The sequence below is a fragment of the Miniopterus schreibersii genome, assembly GCF_964146895.1.
Source record: "Miniopterus schreibersii genome assembly, chromosome: 2".
In the NCBI taxonomy this organism is placed as follows: Eukaryota; Metazoa; Chordata; class Mammalia; order Chiroptera; family Miniopteridae; genus Miniopterus; species Miniopterus schreibersii.
This window is the reverse complement of record NC_138102.1, coordinates 126,851,870-126,873,367: the sequence shown is the minus strand read 5'-3', so window position 1 is coordinate 126,873,367 and position 21,498 is coordinate 126,851,870. Positions and strand designations below refer to the sequence as shown.

The 21,498-nt window shown below is 38.9% G+C and overlaps 1 protein-coding gene across 2 annotated transcripts in view; it reads left to right on the top strand.

Moving 5' to 3' along the window:
- The window catches only part of LGR5 (leucine rich repeat containing G protein-coupled receptor 5), a 135,358-nt gene that overhangs the window by 51,873 nt on the left and 61,987 nt on the right, over nucleotides 1-21,498 (top strand). Inside the window, exons 2-3 of one of the 2 annotated variants that reach the window (XM_081130395.1) lie at nucleotides 4,150-4,221; nucleotides 17,960-18,031. In XM_081130395.1, coding sequence (XP_080986521.1) covers nucleotides 4,150-4,221; nucleotides 17,960-18,031 — 144 coding nt within the window. The remainder of the gene's footprint in view (nucleotides 1-4,149; nucleotides 4,222-17,959; nucleotides 18,032-21,498) is intronic. The other variant, XM_081130394.1, reaches the window with a different exon arrangement.

The following is a 21,498-nucleotide window of genomic DNA, read 5'->3' as shown; positions in this document are numbered from 1 at the left end:
TGGACAAATTAACTCAGAAACTCTGGGGGGAGGGGTATTAATATATGTATATATTTTAATATATTTTTATTGATTTCAGAGAGAGAAAGGGAGAAGGAGAGAGAGAGATAGAAATATCAATGATGAGAGAGTCGTCATTGATCGGCTGCCTCCTGCAAGCCCCAGACTGGGGATGGAGCCTACAGCCCGGGCATGTGCCCTGACTGGGAATTGAATGGCTATCTCCTGGATCCTAGGTGAATGCTCAACTGCTGAGCCACTCCTGGACAGGCACCAGGCATTAATATTTTTTAAAGCTCCCTGAGGTGATTTCAATATATAGTCAATATCTCCCATAAAACTTTGCAACCCCTGTTCTAGATTACTAGATGTGGTCATTAATGTATAGACAAGAACAGGGTGAGACAGGGCAGAATAGTTTAACACATTTGACCATCTTGGCACAATGAATCATCTATTTTTTTCTGAGATCTTTTTACCTCATGACCAGTTCTTCAAAATTAATTCCAACATCTTGGCAAAGATGAAAAAATTAAAGAAATCCATTCAGTTGCTTCACTAATTTTAGGAAATTCAATCAAGGGCAAAATATGCTACAAAACAGAGCCATCTTTTAAAATAATAGTCTAAGAAGTGAATAATGCACAGGCTTAGAAATGACTTTAAGACCCCCTCATCTGCTGCTAAGGATATATGTGTTCCAGAAAGACCAAATACTATAGAAAAATGAAAGGCTTAAAAATAATTTAAGAGTCAGAATGAGTATGTTTTTGCACAGAGTAGATAGGTTGTTCTCATTCTATCATTTTTAACTCAAAGTTGAGTTCAATTACTCCAGTAATTTATGTCTCTCCCTTCTTGACATGAAGGCGAGAAAAGCACTGACAACCAAAGAATTATCTGAGGACCTGTCCTGTCCATGGCTGTTTTTTACTGATTCACAACAGATAAGAATTTGAGAGTAAAAGTTTAGAAACTTTTATAATAACTGAATAATCTCTACTGAATATGTAACAAAATATTGAGGCTTCTATTTTGTGTTTTTACTTCACTTTTTATAAATTTTTATTATATTTTATAACAATATAAGTCCACAGTGAGTTAGAAATTTTTAAAAATTGGTCTTTCACTCACACAGAAGGAAAAAGTGAATGAGAATAAATTTTACCTTACTCATTTTGAATTAATATTTTAAAGGCCTATTGTCATTATTAAAAGTTGCTTTCTGCTATAGGCTTATGCATTTTGGGAAACTCTTTAAAAGAAACAGCCTGTGTTCGAAAACAGGTGATAAGGTTTTGGTTTAGTGGTACCAGCTCATTTTCTAAGAGGAACCATAATATCAAGTAATGTGGAAAAGATTTTAATTCCTGTTGGGAAAGGGAGGTACTCTCCTTTTTTTTTTTTTTTCTTTTAAATATATTTTTATTGATTTCAGAGAGAGGAAGGTAGAGGGAGAGGGAGAGAGAGAGAGAGAGAAACATCAATGATGAGACAAAGTCACCGATTGGCTGCCCCCTGCACGCCCCCTACAGGGGATCGGAGCCCACAACCCAGGCATGTGCCCTGACTGGGAATCATACCGAGATCTCCTGGATCCTAAGTCATTGCTCAACCGCTGAGCCACACCAGCCGGGCAGTAGTCTTCTTTTTAAGCAGAAAATTAAGTCACTCTCTTCTGATTGGAAACAGCTAATCATAGGGTTTCAGACGATTAATGTAGAGACACCTTTGTTTAAATATGAGGAGGCCTGCACAGGGAGGTTCATTTTCCCAAGATGGTGCAGCTAGTGAATGGAGAGGCCTGAATTCAAACCCGAGACACTCTACCTGACAGCACCTGCACCCTTTCTGCTGCTCTCCCATCAGAGGTGCTCCGGTGGGAACCCTGAGAGTGAATGCTTGCATAAGCTTCACTTCCAGGTAACTGAAATCGGGAATAAATAATGCGGAGTGCTTAAGGATCTCCTTAATGTGTAAATTTCCTTGTTCTATTTCGAGCTTTCTGCACATAGACAAGATTAATGGTTGTCCCGGGCTTATTTGCACATCGCACAGTATTTCAGAGGAGAGGAGGGTCCGTGCTCTCCGCGCCAGCTGTCCTGATGTTGAGGCTGGTTCCATCTAGGTTACCAATAAACACGCTCCAAAAGCAAACCACCTTGATCCTTTTTAGAAAGTAAGTGGGATATCGATTAAAAAGTAAATTAATATCCCTGAGAAATATCACGTCTTTGCAGAGATTACATAGTCACTGTGAGGAATCCAGAAACCGCATTGATTAATTTAACTCATGTCTGTTCAGGGAACTAGACAACTTTACTACTTCAGAGAAATATCTGCACACAAAAAATTGAAAATGCTAATCAGTTATTTGGCTCTCTTATCTAGACAATGACGGAAAAATCCTGATTTTTTTTAATGTGGACAATAGAAATGTTTTAGTCTGTATTTTTGGCATTGTTTAGTTTTAGGTTGAGAATATAGCATTTAACTCCGCTGTATTATTGCTCACCAACATTAAAATTCATAATTCTGCTTTTTTACCACACTCCAAACATTTAGCAAAATATCTTCTCTTTCTTGTCCATACTAGTGACTTTTTTTTTTTTTTTTATATGAGAGTTTACTCGAGCCATACCTGAGGACAATTGCAGGGAAGCAAGATCTAAAATGCCTCCACTGGTAACTTTTTAAAGACAGAAATCCCTCAATTTTTAGCCTCACTGATTAAAAGTTAATATTTGATAAAGGAATCAAGCTATCAATACTGAAATCAGCCGGTTAGGTGCAATGGATGTGGCCACTTCAATATGAGGAAAAATCCAGATTTTTTTTAAAAGCTCATGGATAAAATGGGTGAAGGTGGTCAAAAGATATAAACTTCCAGTCATAAGATAAATAAGTCCTGCGAATGTAATGTACAGCATGGTGACTATAGTTAACAATACTGTGTTGTGTCTTTGAAAGTTGCTATGAGAGTAAATCTTACAAGTTCTCGTCACAAGAAAAGAAAGCTTTGTAACTATGTGTGGTGATGATGCTAACTAAACTTATTGTGGTAATTATTTCACAATATGTACCTATATCAAATATTGTTGTACACCTAATACAATGTTATATGCCAATTAAATCAATATAAAAGGAATAAATGTGAAGCTCATTGTGTTATTGCAAGATAAATTTTAAGTATGTAGACCTGGTCTGAGATTATAATGGTGTCACTTCTGAATCTTTGGGTTTGAGCAACAAGTCTTTTTTAAAGTCAACCTTCAGCGGACTGTTATATACGGTCTTAGCTGGTCTTGATTAGAATCTGTACAGCAGTCAGACATTGGGGAGCTGAGATATGGATGGCATATACCAGTGATGCTGTGGGATTATGTGGGACACAGTAAAACACACATCCACATCCACACACACACACACAGAAAAGTAAAAACAGAATAAAATCTAATTACATGGAGTTTTGCTTAAAACAAAAATTGATTGAGTTCTGCCCAGAGTGGCTTGTTGTTTCCTGTGCCAGGAACTACTGTGCAGGCCCAGCAGGAAGTGTGCTACAGAACAGGATCACATTACACCCTTGTTTTATGGTTCATTTCACTTATTTAATGCAATCTGAGAACCTGTAAAAGGAACATGTTAGAAGGAGGGAATAGGCTTTTTGTCTTGTTTGGTTTTGTTTTGTTTTTTTAAGTTTCTTTGAATCAAAACATTTGTTTTTACAAGGTGCTTATAGTCCCAGAGAAACCGGACTTCCAGGGTTGCACGGTGAAGACATTTCTCTTTGTCACAAAATGCAAAGCAAGACACGAAGTTGAGTTATGTCTAGCACTGAGTTATGTCTTTACTTGCTGTCCTAGTCACGTAGTTTTAAACATGAAGAATTGCAACCATGCCCGCGGATGGCCTAAATCGGTTCGAATCCATATAAGCTCCTCCTAGGGTCTCTAACTTGATAGTCCATGGCGGTGGGGGTGGGGTGGGAGAATAGGAATATGTTTAAGATGCAGAATAGCCATTCATCTGTCAAGCGAAAGAATGAGTTCGTTGGGCTCTACGGCTCGAAGATGTGTGAATCGAACAGCTGGATTTGCTTGCGGTGGCATCCGCTGCTCCTCACACGCTGTCTGTTTTCCTCTCCAGGGACCTCAGTATGAACAACATCAGTCAGCTGCCCCCGAGTCCCCTGCACGGCCTCCGCTTCCTAGAGGAGCTGTAAGTACCGCGGCCGGCACGATGCGCCCAGGCCGCGCTGGACGCATTCTTGTGTTTGTCTCTCATGCTTGCTGTGGGAACCAGATAAAACACGGCAGAAAGGCTGTCAGCACCAACAGTTCTGGCACATGAGGAAGCACTTAGCTGGGGGGAGGAAATAAAAGAATTGCTTGGGATTCTGGAAATCAACTTATAAAAGAGTTTACCATGAGGCTACGGCATTCTAAGGTGAGACCGGGCCAAACAAATTAAAATTTTAAAACAAAGGCTGTTTAAAGGAGCTGGATGGCTCTTTGGAAATAGTTAAGCAGCAGGATATTAAAAGCTTGAATACTGGTTCATGTTTATTAAAATAGTAAGTAAAGCTATAATCAAAACCAAAAACTGCTGCTTGGTTCGGCTTGGGCCAGGGAGTCCACAAGTCATAGCACCGAAGCTTTTCGTCCTGATCACTTTTAATTACTGTTTTCCTACTTTTAAATTTAGCTTCCCTCAAGGCTTGAGCAGAAAAATATGAAATCCACAGCAGAGTTAAAACTGGGCTCTCCCAAACTCACTGTGAAAAATAAAATAAAATTAAAAACGAGGAAGCTAAATTGGTTAATGATACACAGAGGAATCTTGATTAAGTCTTGTAATCAATTTCCAGAAGATGAAAAAGAACTGTAGAAACCAAAAAATCTGCATTTAAAAATTCGTTTGATGCTCTTACCCTTTTGAGTGGTGGGGACTAAGGAAGGGAAGTACCATGGTAGTCTTCATGAAGAAAGTTTGGCACCATTCATTGAGTAAATCCTCTAACTTCTGATTAAAGGAATTGTCTAGACAATGACCTCTTTTAAACATACTTTTTAAAAAATAAACCCTAAAGTCAGTGTCCAATATGGGGAGTATTTGAAATTGTTGATGCACCACACGATCTGCTACGGGAGGTGGAAAGAATGTTCCATCACAACCAAATTACACTACATCAATCTTTTTTTTCCCCAAGAGGATAATATTCTCAAATTTCTCCCCTTTAGTTTAGCTATATTTATTTTGAAAGCATTATATTTTTAACAAATGCTATTGTTTTAATACTTAAATAGGCTGAATATGCCCACGTTGTTATGGAAAGGTTTACTGGGGAAGCTTAGATTACTAGACTGTACAGCCAGTTTTAATCATTCAGTGAATGGATTTTCACTCTGGGTTGTCCAGGAGCCTCTTTTTTCTTCTCTTATTTTATCTCTGGCCATTCTCGTGACTAAAATTCAGCCTTCGTCAAGGTTGGGATCATGTCTGTCTTTGTCACAGCTGGTATGCAATCAGTAATAAATTTTTGATGAATGAAAGAATGATGAACTAATAAGAAAGCAAAACACGGAAAAGGAGCCTCTTATGCAAGTTAGCTGCCTTAGGAAAAAAGTAACAGATTTAGTTGTCATTAGCCAATATTTTTAAAAATTAATTTGAGTACATTTCAAACATCAGGATTATTTTCTCACTTACACCCTTCTCATCCTGCCACCTCCACCAAAATTAATATACAATACTTAGCCCTCTTTAGCCCCATACTTCTAAGACATGCATTTCATAACCTTTTCCCTTTAATTTCCTTATAATATGTAATGGCAAAAGGAACGCCTCAACTTTATACCACAAACTGAATCAATAAATAATTCACTTCTCCAAGGACTTTATTTAATGGAACTCCTCCCTCAGTGACCCAACTTACTCAAAATAACTCCTCTTTCTTCAAGAGGTGAATGTTAATTCTGTTCCAAGGCCAGTTTTTCAAAAGGTAATTGAGAAAAATCAGGAAAAAAGAGAGGGAGGGAACTACCATTTGAAAATGCTGTTTTTCTGAATTGTCTTTTTGTATATCTCTGGAAACTCCATCAAGTATCTCGACCATGGAATAATAGAATGTCAGAAGTAGAGGACACCTTTTAAAACGCTGTTCATTCCACTTTCTCATTCTGTTCTTGAATTCCCTCTGCTGAGCTGGCCAACTTGCTGAATTTAAAGACCACTTTCCCATGTATAATTCTGCGTTGCATCTAAGTGATGTCCTGAAGACATCATTATTTATTTAGTGGGGAAAGGGGATAGTATTTATAGGACCTGGAAAAATGATCAGTTCTGCTTGGTTTATTCCTTTATTCCCAAGGCTAAGTTTATGGGTTGCCTTTGTTATGTCACTAATTGTTTCTGTTAGACTAGCTATGCTTAAGTCTACGTTCTCTTTTCGAATATAAAATCTTTGAAAGAATATCATTATAATGACAATTGTAGTTTACACTGTGCAAAATATTTTACCCATATTATTCATTGAATCTCTGAACAACCCTGTAAAGTTAGATATTATTATGATTTCCAGTTCATAGATTAAAAACAAAAAACAAAAAACCTGAGATACAGGGAAATGAGGAAATTATCCAAGAAAATGGAGTGGGAACATGTCAGAGCTAAGATTCAAACCCACTTTCAAAGGCAGACTCAGAAGGCAGAAGGAGGGGCAGGAACTGTGTGTGCTTCACCTGTGCTCTGCTTTTCCTCGGCATGCCAGCACAGTGCTTTGCACGGAGGAACACTGAAGCGTCGTTTAAACTGAGTTTCGTAATGATAGTGTGACACACGAGTCTGTGTGTATGTGGGGAATGAAAAAGAGGGAGCGAGAGAAAAAGTAGCCAGGAACTATCTACCCAGCAGGTAGAGATCGGATATCCAGGTTATTGGCTATGAGAAAAGTGTCATCAAAATTTTCAGGTATAGAATTTTACCAATTCAGCATTGCTCAACAGGTGACAAAACCTTAATTAATGTTGTTACATATACATGCATATAATTAAGCAGCATGTTTCATATAGTATTCTCCCTGAACTAACAAATGACCAACCATACAGCTAGATACAGACATTTAGACGGCTGTCATTTTCTGTGTGTGTGTGAGTATATATCTTTTGTTATCACAATTAAGGCATTGTTCTGAAAGTATTCTTTCATTCAGTTTATTCAGCTCATCTCTATGTTTTATCTCTTTATCTATTAAATAGAAAACTGCTACTAAGACTGTCAATAATACTAATAAAACTCCCACCCCAAAACCCAATTTTTAAAAATCAATGTTAATAAATCCAAGTTACCACTCTTCCTCTTAGTGCTACAGGATGGGGCCAAAGTAAATTTACAGTTGTTCATATGGAAAATAATACAATAATTAATAAATAATGATACAAGAATAAACTCTGTTTTGCCTACTCACAACTGTAAATCTACTTTTGCGCCACCTTGTATATCATTTCCCTAGTTTAACTTACTTAATTATGTTTTAAACCCTGTCGACAGCCGTGGTTCATTCCTCATTCATCACTGGAGCTTATCAACAGTGCCATATTTTTAAAAACTCATGGACACAGACAACAGTAAGGTGATTGGGGGGGGGGTGGAGGGAGGTGGAGGAGGGAATAGGGGGGATAAATAGTGATGGACGGAGACTTGACCTGGGGTGGTGGACACACAATACAGTGTACAGGTGACGTGTTGTAGAATTGTGCACCTGAAACCTGTATAGTTTTGTTAACCAGTGTCACCCCAGAAGATTCAATATAAAGGAAAAAATTAAATAAAATTTGTTTTGAGTCTTAAATACATAAATAAATAAATAAAATAAAATCTTCTAAGACTCAATAAAGCTCTAGAGATATTCACTGACTTAATGTGTAAAGAAATGCATTGCAACCCTGAAGAATGTGACTATCTACAGCAAATATTTAAGAAGAAGAAAAACCGTCACAGTTACTTGTCTCTTTCTCCCTCTCCTGACTTTCTGGAACACTTACTACCTGTGCCACATGTCTGGGCACATTCAGGTCTCATTTGTTATTTATTTTGTATAAATCTACAAGGTGACCAGACATGCATAGGCAAAATGTCCTGCTGGTTTGACATGAGAAGGAGGACTTTTCTCTTGCAGGAAAAAACAATTTTAAAAATCAAGCCCTATCTGATCAGAGTGCGGTGAGACTGCACTGTTAGAGGCAGAATCCCAGGACGCCTGTGCTGTCCTGACTCCGCCACTTACTAGCTAACCATCCACTTGACCTCCCTGGGCTCAGGGGATAAGAGAGCTTCTTGCCTGTGTTTTGAGGTGTTCCTGAGGGTTGAATGAAGTGATGATGACAGAACTTTGGTAAACTAACTTATATATTGAATTGTATTAGTAAATGAAAATGCTGTCAAGAAGCTTATAACTTCCTTTTTTCCTATTTCATGAGCTTGATTTTGCAGTAACCCCAGGTATCCAGGACTTGTGATGGAAAAGCTATTCCTAGCTATGAGTTTTAACAGATATAGACAACCAATGCAGATAGTTCTTTACCAAATTTTAACATCCTGAGCAATAATTGCTTTTCTCTCCAACAGTATCTCCCCCCGTTCTAGTTATTCAATTCTACTAGGGACTTTATGTTAATGTTTTCTATTTGGACACATAAAAGGTCGTGCACTTGGTCCATTAGAGTGTGGTTCAGATGTTAGGAGCTAATTGTCCCTAATGCTCACATCTACCAGTTCCATTAAACTTAGGTTGGTAGTGTGATTAAACCAGATGGAAAATGAGTTGTGCTCTGGCCGGTGCTGCTCAGTGGTTAGAGCCTTGGCCTGTGAACCAAAGGGTCGCGGGTTCAATTCCTGGTCAAGGGCATGTACCTGGGTTGCAAGTTTGATCCCGAGCCCCAGTTGGGGGCAATCGAATGATGTGTCTCACATAGATGTTTCCCTCACTGTCTCTCTCCCCCTTTCTCCCTCCCTTCCACTTTCTCTAAAAAAAAATCAATGGAAAAAATATCCTCAGTGAGGATTAACAAGCAAACAAAAAGAGTCATTACCATTTTAAACAGTCTAAGTTCTTTATTTACAAGTAGTATTTTACAATATTCCCAGATTCTAATGCTATTGGAATCAAGTACTTGATTTAGGAAGGGAACATGAGACGCTCTAGAGAGGTCTGTTTCTAAGTTACTATTGTTCCCTGGCCCTGTTTGCTCATATTATGGTTGGCCTTGAAGAATCTTTATATAAATAGTAGGTATCTATTATTGCAGATGAAATTTGTAATGAGAGATACCACCGAACTTCCTGAAAGCACACTCTACGCTTGTTACTTCTCCTTCCTCATCACATTGCTGAAAATAGTGAGAGCTGCCCTGCCTGTCTTTTGAGACATTTTTTTCTGAGGATCAAATGAAATGATGAAAGAACTTTGGTAAACTGTAATTTGCGCATTGGATTGTATTAGTAAGATGAAAACACCTTCATGCCCATGAATAATCTTCCTGCCCCTTGGCTTTGGCGATGCTTAATCTCTTGTCTTCACAAATCTGGCAATTGATTATAAATGCTGCTGCTTCTCTGAAACTCTTTTTTTCTCTAGTGTTATTTTATGGAAGTTATTTTGCTTCGCTTCCAAATGTCTATTCATACAAGCTATAGGCATTTAGATACCTGTGTGTATGTATGTGCATATATATGTGTGTATGACTGTGTACATGAATATGTGTGTGTATGTGTATACATGTGTGCATGTGTATAAATTTTATAACATATAAACATTTTTGTTGCAATAACCAGGGCACTATTCTGTAAGTGCCCTACCTCTCTGCCTTGTGTTCTTTTTCCCTTTAGCATCCTTTCTTCTCCACTCCCAACTCCTATAAAATGTAGACATTCCCCCAATTTCTGCACTTAGTTTTATTGTATCTTTTCTCAGTACTTTTCAGTTAATTCATTCAACATGTATTTATTGAGCCCCTGCGAAGATAAGAGTGACTAGGACTTGCCACGGTTCATTCATTCATTCAAGAAATGCCTGCCCTGGGGGAGCTTGCAGCCTAGTGGGGGAGACAGATAATAAGCATATGATGTTTGATTGTGATGAGAGTGTGAAGGACACGAACACGGTTAATTACCAAGGGATGACAGGAGGAAAAGTCTCTCTAAGAAGGTGACATCTAAACTGAGATCAGGAGGGATGGGGAAAGGGCGGTGGTCCTAAGAGCTGGGGTGGAGTGGTTCTGGCAGGGGAACAGTGTGAGCAGGGTCCCTGAGATAGGAAAGAATGTGACATGTTTGTGGATCTGAGAGATCAGTGTGGCTGGAGCAGAGTGAGAAGGAGGGGCGGTGACATGGAGAAGAGGCCCACATCAAGTTGGTCCAATCAGACAACATATAAAATTCAAATAATAGCAATGGGAAGCCACTGGAGAGGGTTGTATGCAGCTTATTGAAAAAATAGGATTTATAATTTTTAAAAATTTCTCTGATTTCTGTAGGCAAGATATATTGGGGAATTATGGGAGCAGAGAGACCCAGTAGGAGGCTGTAGAGCAGTTAGGAGACAATTGCATTTGTCTGAGCAGGAAACCTCAAATCTGAACTATTTCTGCTATGTAGAATACCCCAAAATCAATATTTGTGGTTCAGATCTCTTTTGTCTTTGACTGCTAGACAGACCAGTGATTCTCAGAAGTATGGTTCCTGGACCAGCAGCCTTGCACCACCTGTGAACTTGTTAGAAATGCAAATTCTGTGTCCCACCCCATCCTAGTGAATCAGAAACTTGGGATTGGGCTCAGGAAACTGCCTTTTTAAAAGATCTCCAGGTGATTTTGATGCATGATAAAGTTTTAGGGCCACTACTCGAGGACAGTGGTTCTCAAATTCTTAGTGGTTCTGAGAATTACCTGGAGTGCTTGTTACACCACACGTTGCTGGGCTCCACCAGAGTTTTTTCAGCAGGTTGGGGATGCAAGAGAAGGATGGCAAGAATTGGCATTTAGCCCTGGCCGGTTTTCTCAGTGGTTAGAGCGTTGGCCAGCGGACTGAAGGGTCTTGGGTTGGATTCCGGTCAAGGGCACGTACCTCAGTTGCGGGCTTGCGAGGCCACCAATCAATGTGTCTCTCACACATCAATGTTTCTCTCTCCCTTCCACTTTCTCTGAAAACCAATGACAGAAGCTTCCTCAAAAGCTTCTTCTCCTGCCTTTCCTGCTTGCCAACAGCATTCTGATTATCCAAACTCGTGATTACCATGTCTGTCATTCTTTCTCTCCCACCCTCCAAATCAGCCAATTTCAAAGTCCTAAAACTTATCATTCTACACAGTCTTTCCATTTGTTTATTTTGTCGCCACCTAGTTCAGATTCTTATTATCTCTTTTGTTTAACTGTTAAAATTAACTAATCACCTCTCCTAATTAATGACTAAATCGTTGACTTTGGGGATGGAGACCATGAAGGTCTCTAGGTTAACTTATCAATATTAGACTGTGTGTGAACTGTTTCAGAGTTTCCCACCTTGAATATGCATTAGAATCACCTGAAGCATTTTTAAAACTACTAATTAACTGGGTTTATTCCTAGAGGTTCCGATTACATTTAATGGGTCTCAGTGGGGGCCCAGACATCATTTTTTTTAAGTCTACCTGGGTGGTGGGAACTGAGACCCACTGGGATATATGGAAGCATCACAGCAGAGGAAGACAGTCAGGGACTCATCAGTTGACTGAATGTAGGCACTGAAAGGGAGCTCTGAAGGTCAGAGATGATCTGAGTAAGGTTTTGAGAGTAGATGCCAGGAGACCAAAGAGGCACAGTCAATAGAAACAGGAAATTCAAAGGGAACAACTAGTATTTTGAAGGCAAGAGGATGCCTGGTTCTGGATATAACAAGTGTCAGGTGCTAGCAGGACATCCAACTGCAAATGTCAATAACACAGTGAGAATGTGAGTCTGGAGGGTGATGAGCCTGTTCTAGAGATAATGATGGAGAATCTTACGAAGAGGTGATTGTGGAAGGTGCTGGGGCAGATGGGGACCTTGAGAGAGGGTATAGACTCTGTTTCCCAGTGTGCTTCTCTACCCATATTAAAATTGCCCTGGGCTGCTTATTTAAAATGCATATTCCCTAACCTTCCTCTAAGAAACTGATTCACTAAATCTGGTTTGGGGCCTGGGGCTCTGAATTTTTTATGGATCCTAAGGCATAAAAAAGGTGTGAGGACAGAGACTTAAGGATCATCTATGTTTGAAGGATGAAAATTTAAAGAGAAGCTAGTGCCTCAGCGGCTGAGCATCAAGGCAGGATCCAGGAGGCCTCAGTTCGGTTCCTGGTCAGGGCACACGCCCAGGCTGCAGGCTCGATCCCTAGCAGGGGGCATGCAGGAAGCAGCTGGTTTCTATCTCTCTCCCTCTCCTTTCCTCTCTCTGAAATCACTAAAAACATATAAAAAATTTTAAAAACTAAATAGAAGCTAGCAAGAAAAAGAAAGTGAGACAACCAGTCAGTGGTGAGAGCAGTAAGGTTGTACGGGACCTGGAAGCCAACGGGAGGAGGACTTTGAATGAAAAGCAGTGAGCCACAGTTTTCTTATGGATAATAAAGGATGCAGCCATTCGTGTCCTTGTGTTATCCCTGTTTTAGACCAACCTAAGCTCCAGGCCAACCTACTTTTAACCAAAGTTATGTTTAAACACCCAAAATTTAGAACCAAAATGCTATGTTGAACTGAATTCTCTTGTGTAAACTTTTTTATGTAAGCATGAGCAAATAACTTGACCTCTCTTAGTCTCACTTTCCCATCTGTGAAAGGGAAATAGTCATGTCACTTGTTTAAAAAGATTATAATAATTAAAGATCACAATGTAGAGAAAGTATTTAACATTGTGCCTAGGACCTATGTATAGTTTAATAAAAGGTAGGTAATATGTATATGTCCAAAAGCACTGTGCGTGGCTTTTGCAAGGGCTCAAAGAAACTGATGAATTTAAATTTCATAAGGAGTGTTCTCCAGCTGTTCCTGGCCTGTTATGTAATATGACCTGGCTGCCAGCTTGGAATAGTTATGCCAGACCTGAAGCAACTGTAGCACTACGGCCAACTGTCTTTGGAAACAAAAGCAAATGATCAATCAATAAATATTGATTCAGCTTCTTACTCTAGGAAGGCAGTAAGATGCTTGACCTTAGGAGGCTATAATCGAATCAGGTAGACAGCATTCAAAAGAGTATAAAATTAACCTTTATAGATAGCATTATATAGAATCTATCCTAAAGGAAAGTTGACTGTGACTGAGGTAATTAAGGAAGACTTCAGAAAGGAGTTGAAAATTGAACTTCATTAGTCTGTGGTTAAAAATACCATAAGGTCATATGCCCACGAAAGGATCCCCCCTGTTGACCTGAAGAGTTCATTTACTTAGTCCAGTGGGCTTAGCCCTTGAATCTTGAAATCTAAATTTTTTAATCCTATTTAATAGTGAAAACAAAATGGACAGGTCATAAATACACTGTTTTTGAAAGTAAGATTTGGGGGCTGGATTTGAACTCTTAAATATGCTTAACTCATTGAGGAGCGGGGTGGGGAGATACCACAGTTTTTGAAAGTTGCAATTTCTTGAGGCGTATTAGGAAAGACACTTTTTCTTCAGTGGGAAGAAAAAGAGTTGATGGAATGTCATAATCTTTGTATCCAAGCTGCTAAGTAGGCTTTAGCAAACCTTACAGAGATGAACTCCACAGGATTAAACTTTAAGCATCTGGGCCCTTCTGACTCGCATGGGCATCTTATAAAAGAAAACCTACCACAGGTGGGCTTGGTCAGTTACAACAATGATGCATTACTGCCAGCAGACGCAGGATCAGTAGGTTACAGCTGACACTGAGTCCATCCTATTTGTGTCTCACTCTGACGACCCAGACACTTGGCTTCTGTGTGGATAAACCCCAAAGCCAAACCTGTAAATGTCATGGTCCCAGAAACAAGAGCACTTAATCAATTGAATAGAATCATGAATAGCCTATCCTAATTGACTATTATATTTGGTTTGGTTTTTTTAAATTTTATTTTATTGTCTTTTGAATGTCCCTAATTACAATATTATGGTTTTTGCTAACTTTGTTTTAGGAGAATTTTTTTTTCAAATGGGAGTATTTTGACACCAGAAGAGAATAAAAATTTTAAAAAAACTTCAGAAATTTTATGTTTAAGTGATAGTTTACAATTATTAGGTGAATTATAACACAGAAGAGTGAAAGGAAATTCAGAAAAAGTAACTGAAATTAATATTGGAAAATCACAGAGAAGGAAAATAGTACCAGAAAACTGGAAATAGACAAGGGTCACCCAGATCTTCAGAAGGGGAAAAGAGGGAAAATGACTACCACTAAGCCTGATGTGAACTCTCACCAAATTTCTAGAACAAATTAATTTAGCATATCTAGGATATGTGCCCTCATGTACTTTGTAAAAGTTGGAAAATAAAGCAGTAATTTCTAGGAGCCACCATGAATTTGCTAAGTAATCTGAAATGTCTTCTTTTAAATCATATGCAAGTTCATTCGGCTGATTATTTAAGTAGCACTGTTGTTACATAGCTTCATGCTCCATAAGAAAAGACTGTATTACATTTACATGAAATTGGAAAGCAACAATGTTTTTTGTTTTACATAAAACCTTCCTGAGCTTTGGTATCTTTATCTACAAAGTGTGGATAATAATAATCTCTGATCTATCTCCTGATATAAAGTATGACAGTGGTTAGATCGTCGGCCCAGGGACCGAAGGGTCCCGGGTTTGATTCCAACCAAGGGCACATATCTCCGTTGCAGGCTCTGTCCCCAGACCCTGGCTGGGGCCAGTGCAGTAGGCAACCGATCGATGTGTCTCTCTCACATCGATGTTTTTCTCTCTCTCTCTCTCACATCGATGTTTCTCTCTCTCTCTCTCTCTCTCTCTCTCTCTCTCTCTCTCTCTCTTCCTTCCACTCTCTCTGAAAAGCAATGGAAGAAATATCCTCAGGTAAGGATAAATAAATAAAGAATAAATAAATGGAAGGAACCGGAGACCACAAGTTGCCCTGCCCACCGTGAGCCTCTCCTCCCTTCCTTCCCTGCCACACACAGAAGCAAACGCTGTCACCACAGACACCCACAGAGCACTAGCTGCTCACATCCGCTTCATTACAGTCTTACTAAATACTTTAAAAACAAAATAAAATGTTAGTGGTGTGCAATAAAGAAATCTTACAATAAACAAGAAGAAAAAAGCCAAGTGGAGGGAGGGTGAGAGAGGAAAGAACACGGGTAAGCAGGAAATGCACATGTAACATAAAACAGTTTTAAGGCAGAAAAAAGACCTTAGTGGAAGAAACCTTTTTTTTTTTTTAATAAGTGAAATGAGATGCAGGGAAGTAAAGTGGCTGTGTTAAGTCTCAGCAAATTCATGATGAGAAGAAAGAAAACCAAAAAGGGAAAGAAAAAAACACACACACAAAACAACTAAGAGCTAGAAGTCAAAGGAGTTCCCCCAAGAACTGACCTGGGAGGGCTGGTGGGATTGGCCTGGCCCTCTCGCTTGGCTCTGAAAATGCTACTCTGCCTTTGGAATTCGGCCTCGGGGGCCCATGTTGGACCATTGTCCCTTACACAAGGGTACCGATCAGAAAGCATGGACAAGCACTCCTTTCTGCTCTCAGTGCTCACCCCATTTTATCCACACTTCTCTCTCTCCAGGCAATGTCCAAAGAGGAGGAATCAGGGCCCACATCTGATTCCTTTGCTCTTGTCCCTCCATTTCACAAATTGAAGCTACAAGATAAATAAAAAAATAAATAAATAAATAAATAACCTTTAGATTACTTTACTTTAGAGATCCAAATTACCCTAAAGATTCAAAGAAACATAGATTCTCAAAAAAATGTTTTTGTAGGTTGTTACAGCACTAAAGCATCTAATCATTTGAAGAGGGATGTGTCTACTTAATGATTTTTTTCTTTTTAATGGCAGTTAAGTCAGTAAAACTAATAATTGTGACATAATATGGGTCTTATAGATGGAGCAGGTCTTATATATTTTTTTAATATGATATAAAAGCTTTTTCTTAAGTTGTATCTTATTGTAGAAATGAAGACAGTGACAGAGATATCCCGTGAAACAATTTTAGAAACAGAGAGAAAACAACAACTTCTCAGCCAATTTGTATGTAGGTCTCTAGGGTCAGAACATAGTTGCCCAGAGATTTGTTAGTTCAAATTGTCACAGGAAAGATTTGTGTGCATTCTCACTATTTGTGTATTCATTTGAAAGTGTTTTTTCCTATAGTTTAAAATTACTAAAACCATCCCCCATGACAAAGAAATAAGAGGGGAAGAAGGCAGTGATTTCCTTAAATTGTTTTTGTCAATGAGATACATCTTCCACCAACCCAGCAAGTAGTCAATAACACATCAATTCCTTTGCTTGAAGACAAACCCCCCTGATAACACAGGTCACTGGTTCCCCAAATTAGTTCTGAACACGGTCTTAGGGCTCTCAAAGTCCTTGCCCAGAAGAGAGAAACAATTCATGGGAAGGGAGTTATGTTTCAGGAAATGTAACAGAAAGTTATTTACCCCAACAGTAATTTAAACTAATCAAATAAATAAATAAATTTTACTCTCTCCCTTTTGCTTGCGAAGTCATTGTCCCAGAAGCCATCAAGCTGCTTACGCAGCAGCAGCAGGAAGAGTGACGTCCCCGGCCCAAGGCCACGTCCCGGAACTCAACGATGTGCCGCTGAAGTCAGGACTGTGAGCAGGGTTGATAGGAACATTTTGGCTGCACCTAAACAGTTACTAGCTGGTTTAGTCTGATTGGTTAAGCTGTCTGTGATCATCAACCAAGACTGAGTCTCTTAGTTTAACAAGCAGCTCTTTTATATCACGGTCACACACAATTCATTACTTCAGTATTCTGTATGGTACTTAGTAATCAAATGCCTGTGGGTTGTCTCTAATGTAACCATAATATAAAATGTTGCTCTTTTTTGGCAGCCTACATTTCCCCTTGACCCTAGTGGTTTCACCAGTTGGATTTTTATTTCTTCCACATCAAATCCCACACTTCTCACCACCTCTGCCACGGCTGCCCCGCCCCAGCATCTCTGAACTCCAGTCGTTTCTGTGTTTCCACTCTTGCCTCTAAAAAGCTCCCATCTTTGTAAAGTATATGGTTGTCTAACCACTATGCTGTACACCTGAAACTAATACAGAATAATATTGAATATAAACTCTAATAGAAAATTTAAAGGAATTTTAATTTTTTAAAAATAAACAAGAAAAACATGGCCCCATCAGAAAGCATCTTTTAAAACACAAATCTGGTCACATCACTGCCCCTTCTCCAAATCCTATTATGGCCTCCAAAGCCCTGCGTGGGATGGCCCTGGACACCCCCCAGCTTCACCTCCTGTCATCCTCTCCCTTGGTCATTCCGCTCCAGCCCACCAGGCACACCCCGCCCAGGCCTATGACGATGCTGCTCTTTCACACGGATGCGTGCTTGGCTCAGACCTCTGCCCAAATGCCCTCTCAGCGGAGCTTTCTCCCACCCGCTTATCTTAATAATAACCCATTGCTCCCTCTCCCCTTGCCTAGCTTTTGTATAAAAAAGTTGTTAAATGAGAGTTATGTATATAGTGTGTGTAAGCTATTAAATGATTTCTGCAAAATAGGGAATTTATTCTACTTTTCTTAAGCACTTCTTTTGCCAGCGTTTTGAAAATTTACAGAAATTTTTCACAAACTATAACCAAACAAGGTTTTTTATGGTTGTTTTGGCATTTGTGGTTTGAACATAATTGTACTGTATTTTTTAACAGCTAAATGAATTCCACATGAAAAGAACTGTGCTCACTCTCTCCTCTCCCTTCAAACCCACAGACGTCTCGCCGGAAACGCTTTGACATCCATTCCCAAGGGAGCATTTGCTGGCCTTTACAGTCTTAAAGTTCTGTAAGTAAACCGGGTGTTATTTGTTATATTTCTGACTGTAGCGATAAGTGGATGCTAATTAAGTTGTAAAGACTGAGTTCCTCTAATGAGCTGTTTGGAGCCATGGGATAATTCATTTAAATTCAAGTCTGCCTTCCTTGGTACCACAGAGCAGTATTACACCTAGCTGGATTTGTGTGTGAAAAAACTTCATCTCTCCTTTCCTGATTTTAATATCTAAAATCGTTTGCCTCTAAATAACCAACCTATTAACTCAAACTTAAGAGTATTTCCATTTGCCTTTGTGCTATGAAGTTGGAGAGAGTTTCTTGAATCATTTTGCTCACCAAGGGGATAAATCCTAGAGTTTGTTTCCTTATGATTAAGGATCAGCTAAAAAATACCAAGTTTATTTTACAGTTGTGACTAGGTGTGAAAAAGCCTAGTGATTGTAGATACCCAGGTAATTGTTTGAGAAATGTTAATTCACTGAGACTTGTAAAAGTGGGTTTTCTTATTACTTCATGTCCAACTCCCCAATTTGTTCATCAGGAAACTCATTGTTATTGACTAGCTCCTTCTTCTAGCGCCCACTGCTTAATTTTCTTTCAGTTTATTCTGTGTAGGGGAAAAAGGGCACCCAGGGAGAGAAAATAGGTAACGCAAGTTGAAAGTCATAACAGGAAAATTTTATCTCAGAGAAAATACCCTGATTTTATTTCCTTTCTTTGAGATAAAAGTTATAAACTCTAACTTTTGATATAACATTTGATATATTTCTGATTAATGGAAATTATATTTTATTCACCTTGGGGAAACATAGGCTATTTAAAAAGCAGTTTTATATAAATCTAATATTTGTTAAATATTAAATTTGTTGAAGGTCAAATTCAACAGCAGAACCATTTTTGGTCTGCTTAGGTGATTGGGTTTGCTCCCCTCATACTTGAATTATTTTTGCTATTAAACAGAAATATTTTTAAATTGTCATATTGCCAAATCCTAATGTTAATTCATTATGTGGTAGAATTCTGAGTTATAGCACCAACTTCAATACACCTCTGTCTCCATGAACACAGCAAAATATTTGGAGCCATTCTAAATGCATCACATAAATCAAGTTTGGATAAGACAAACAAGGTGATGTATTTCTTGCGTCAACCTATGTACCACTAAGTATTTTGGATACTTGTTAAATTGATTATACTGAAACTAATCATTTTAATTCACTTAACAAAATGTAAATCAGATATACTGAGCTAGAGTGTGTGTGTGTATGTGTATCTTTGTCTGCGTGTAAAATATATCTCCAGCCATTATAATTATATGTGAGTTGTGAATATATAATGTGAATACATATAAATTATATAATATGAATTAGATATACATTAGATATGATAATTAGATAGAATTATAATTTTATATTTTTGAATTCTTATGCTTGAATTACTCAAGTTTAGTATGAATTTTTTTATAACATTTTAAATTTTCAAATTATATATTTCTTTCCTTTTTTTCAATCCTCACTTGAGGATATTTTTTCCATTGATGTTGTTGTTGTTGTTAGAGACAGTGGAAGGGAGGGAGGGAAGAGAGAGACACAGAGAGAGAGAGAGAGAGAGAGAGACAGACAGACAGACAGACAGAGACAGAGAGAGACAGAAACATCGATATGAGAGACACAGTCATTTGGTTGCCAGCTGGGGATGGAACCTGCAACCCAGGTACATCCCTTTGACAGGGAATCAAACCCAAGACCCTTCAGTTTGTAGGCTGACATTCTAACCACTGCGTCACACCAGCCAGGGCTCTAATTATTTCTAAATTTATCACACTACATTAAATGCCCATGAAATTAGGGATGTTATTTTTCTTGGCCACTGGTCTATCGCAGCTCTTAGAACATGCCCGAATCATAGTATGCACTCAAGAAATTTTGTTGAATAAATGATCCAGATTGATGATACAGTGAGAACAAGGGGTTTCTGGACTTGTCCATGTTTCTTCATTTTGGAAGCTGTAGACCTAATGCTATATGTTTATTAATGGATTCTCTGTTGCATTCTAAACAAAAAATGTGGGCTTCTACCTGTCCGCAGGTTTTATTTACCCAAAATACTTCTGTACACACTTTATTGCTTCCTACAATATATTTTGCCTCAGCACTTCAGAGAGCTTTGGATTAATATGAATTAAAAATGAAAATCATAGGTTATCTCTCAGGCTTGTCATTTTTACATGTACTTTTTCCACCAGAAAAAAAATGAAATGTGGTGTTTAGTTAGACACTCATTTACCCTCTCCCAACTAAGCAGTCTCCTGTCTTCCATAGTCAAGGGTTCAGCAAAGCCTGCTGAGTGTGATACTCAAAGTGGCATCAAACAAATTACTGCTGGAAATACAATGATCAATACTTGTGGTCCATGACCTAAGGAGCTTATAATCTAGTGGTAGATTGAGGGATCAAGATAGTGGGTCCAAGACAGACAAATAGCTCACCTCTGATTCTTCTAGAAAGTGTGTCTAGACTGTGGGTAGGCCACTGTAGAATTTAGTCCAGTCTGATGATTAAGGTTCAGCTTCCTAGGAGAGATAGATGTTTTCCCAAAGAGATGATGGCCTAGGAGTTGAATCTTGAAGCACAACTAGGAATTACCCAGACAAATAAGGCGGATGGCTGAGGGGACAATACGCGCAGAGACACAGTGGCAGGAAGCACCCGGCACGGACAGGCCCCTCCACGCAGGCCGGGCTCGAGCAGGTAGGAGAAGGGGGAGCGTATCTGGAAAAGAGCCTGGAGAAGTAGAAGGAGTCCTGCTCATTATGTTCTAGGCACAGTGAGGAGCGAAGGGCGAGATGTAAGCAAGGGAGTGGCGTGTTCGGACTTCTCAGTTTAGCGACATCACTGTCAAGGTGGGGAGGATTCGAGAGGAGCAAGACCCCCTGAAAATCATGTGCGCTCTTCCTTTTACTTTGCTGACTTAAAGATTAATAACTAAAGAGCAAATTCAGTTGTCAGATATTTTGGAAGTATTTCAGTGTCAGAGCAATGGTTCTCAATCACAGGGGTTCTTCCTACGATAGAGTTTTGGAAATTTGTGAGGGCGTCTTGGTTTCCAGATGATAGACATGCAGGAAGCTGCCCTCTGATGTGCAGCCCAGCCCAGCATGAAGGCTTCTATCCACCGCATCGTACTTGGCTTCTGACCGTCTCTCCACGCCACGCGTAAATCAGTAATACTTTCATAACTAAAAATACTGAAAGGTTTTCCAGGAAGTTCTGCATAAGACTAATAATTTATACAGGAAAAATTAAATGGAATAAATATATTCTCCCAAAATTGTTGAATAATTAATTCAGCTTTTGCATCCTGTCTGTTCTGGATATTATATGATTTCTAACCACATATTTTGCTGAAAAAGCTGTTGGCACCAGTAGAACAAATTCCCCAAATACCACAAAACAAAAATATAGAAGCATGGAGATG